Here is a 2,069-nt window from a genome sequence, read left to right on the forward strand (position 1 = left end):
GGGGATCAAACATAACATAATATGACGCTAAACATCCGTGAATCTGAGTAAGATTGTTCTTGCCTACAAAAAGTCAAAAGTAAGTAAAATATGTAAATTCTCCTATTGACAAAAGTAGCCAGCGGACCCGCCTGTAAAGAGCGTCCGGTTGGGCCACCTTTTCATTGTAAAGCATTTTTCAACCTCAAAATGGGGAGAGTACCAGAAGAATTGATGATAACATTACGTTTGTTTGACATTCTTCCTAAGAAATCTTATAATACTCCATATTTGAACACTTAAGTTACAGCCTCGAGCATATTGTTTAACGTATTCACCGTCTTGACTTATTCTAGAAAAGTAAGTTTTAAACATAATAGAACAAGCAGGGATGACACAGATGGATATATAGTTAAAGGAGAAATAAGCAAATACAGAAAGTGAATGTTTTTTTTTTTTTTTTTTTTTTAAAAAAAAAAAAAAAAAAAAAAAAAAAAAAAAAAAAAAAAAAAAAAAAAAAAAAAAAAAAAAAAAATTTTTTTTTTTTTTTTTTTTTTATAAACAAGAACAAGACATAGTTCTGTATCAAGGTTTTGAAATGCTATCTTCTTCCTTGTGAGTAGCAGATTGGTGCCTGAAAATCCACTTCCAAACCTTGTGCCCTTTGCTCCCTTTTTTCAATCCTCTCTCATTCACTGTTATTCTACAAGATCCCCCATTACTTCTCATATTTGCAAGAGAAATTCCAGATTGATCAGACTTCTTAAAATCTGATTTTGGGTCTGCTGATAAATCAAGATTCAGATCAATGAAAGCTGATTCATCCATGGCACTGAAATCACTTTCTTTAACTGGATAAACACCCCTTTTTGCAGTGCCAATTTCAGCATCAAACCCACCTCTGAATCCACTCTTTCTTGGCTCAAACCCACTTTTTCTTGGCTCAGATTCTGAATCCATGAAAACCCCACTTGTAACATCAGAAATTTTAGCGCTTGAAAATGCATAATCACTGGCTTCATCCCTGAAACTGCAGAGTGACCTAGACCTTGAAACGCCCATAATATCAGAAACCCATGTCTCACTTTTATCATCAAATGACTCAAATTCGCCATTTTTCTCAAAATCCCTTTTGCTTTTTTTCTTCCTAAATAACCTTTTGATCTTCCAAAACCCATTACTTTTCTTCACTTCAACGCAACTGCTACTGCTCCTTCTCAGTAGAATCACTTCTTCTGATTTCTCTTCCTCTCCTTTTCGTTTAGCCTTTAAATTCTTCAACTCACCAGTCTTTTCATTCTCTATCAGAAATGAGATTCTGCCAACACTTCCAACCTCCATGGCGCTGCATGAGTTTCTGTATGAAATAATATCTGAACAAGAACAAGAAGACAGACGCTGTTCTCCACACTCTGTACACACCAATTTAACAAGCTTTTCTTTAAGACAGTAAGCACAAATCCCAACAGAAGATGAAGATGGGTGTTTCCTGCAGGGCATTTCTGATGCAGAATAGTTGAAATCTAAATCGTTGTTGTAGATTTCAACAGCTTTGCCTCTTTCTTTCATGGCTCCTGGTTTTTTGGGTTGAAAAGAAACAGAGAGAAAGATCAATTTTGCAAAGAATTGGTGAAAATTTTTGGGATATAAAAATGGGTCTCACTGAATCAAGAGGCTATAGGAGCTATCTATGGGTGTGTAGATTGTAGGTGAAGGTCAGAAATAGGCTTTGATAGATTATTTGCAAGAGGAGAGATATGAATACATCATTGCATGTTTTGTCCTGGTCTTAAATATTACCTGCAGTTTTATACACAAAAAAAAAAAATAATAATAATAATAATAATAAATTAATAAATAAAATAATAAAAAATAAATAAATTTTATATTTTAAAAAAATTAGGATGGAATTTGTTTGACAACTATTAACATGGAGATTTTTTTATTTTTTTATTTTTTGTGAAAATGAATTTTGTAATAATTATTTTTTTAGAGAATTAGTGATTAAAAAGTAAAAAATAAAAAATAAATTAAATTTATATGAAAAATATTTTATTGTGAAAATGTGTGATTGAAAGTGAATTTAAAAA

At 31.9% G+C, this 2,069-nt stretch overlaps 1 protein-coding gene across 1 annotated transcript; it reads right to left on the reverse strand.

Annotated features, from left to right (window-relative positions):
- Positions 1-534: 534 nt before the first annotated feature.
- LOC111383992 lies at positions 535-1,745 on the reverse strand. Its single transcript, XM_023008193.1, has one exon. It carries the CDS (start codon positions 1,546-1,548, stop codon positions 565-567), a length of 984 nt encoding a protein of 327 aa, XP_022863961.1. The 5' UTR covers positions 1,549-1,745; the 3' UTR covers positions 535-564.
- Between the last annotated feature and the right edge of the window lie 324 nt (positions 1,746-2,069).

This window comes from Olea europaea, unplaced genomic scaffold (genome assembly GCF_002742605.1).
Source record: "Olea europaea var. sylvestris unplaced genomic scaffold, O_europaea_v1 scaffold2802, whole genome shotgun sequence".
Classification (NCBI taxonomy): domain Eukaryota; kingdom Viridiplantae; phylum Streptophyta; class Magnoliopsida; order Lamiales; family Oleaceae; genus Olea; species Olea europaea.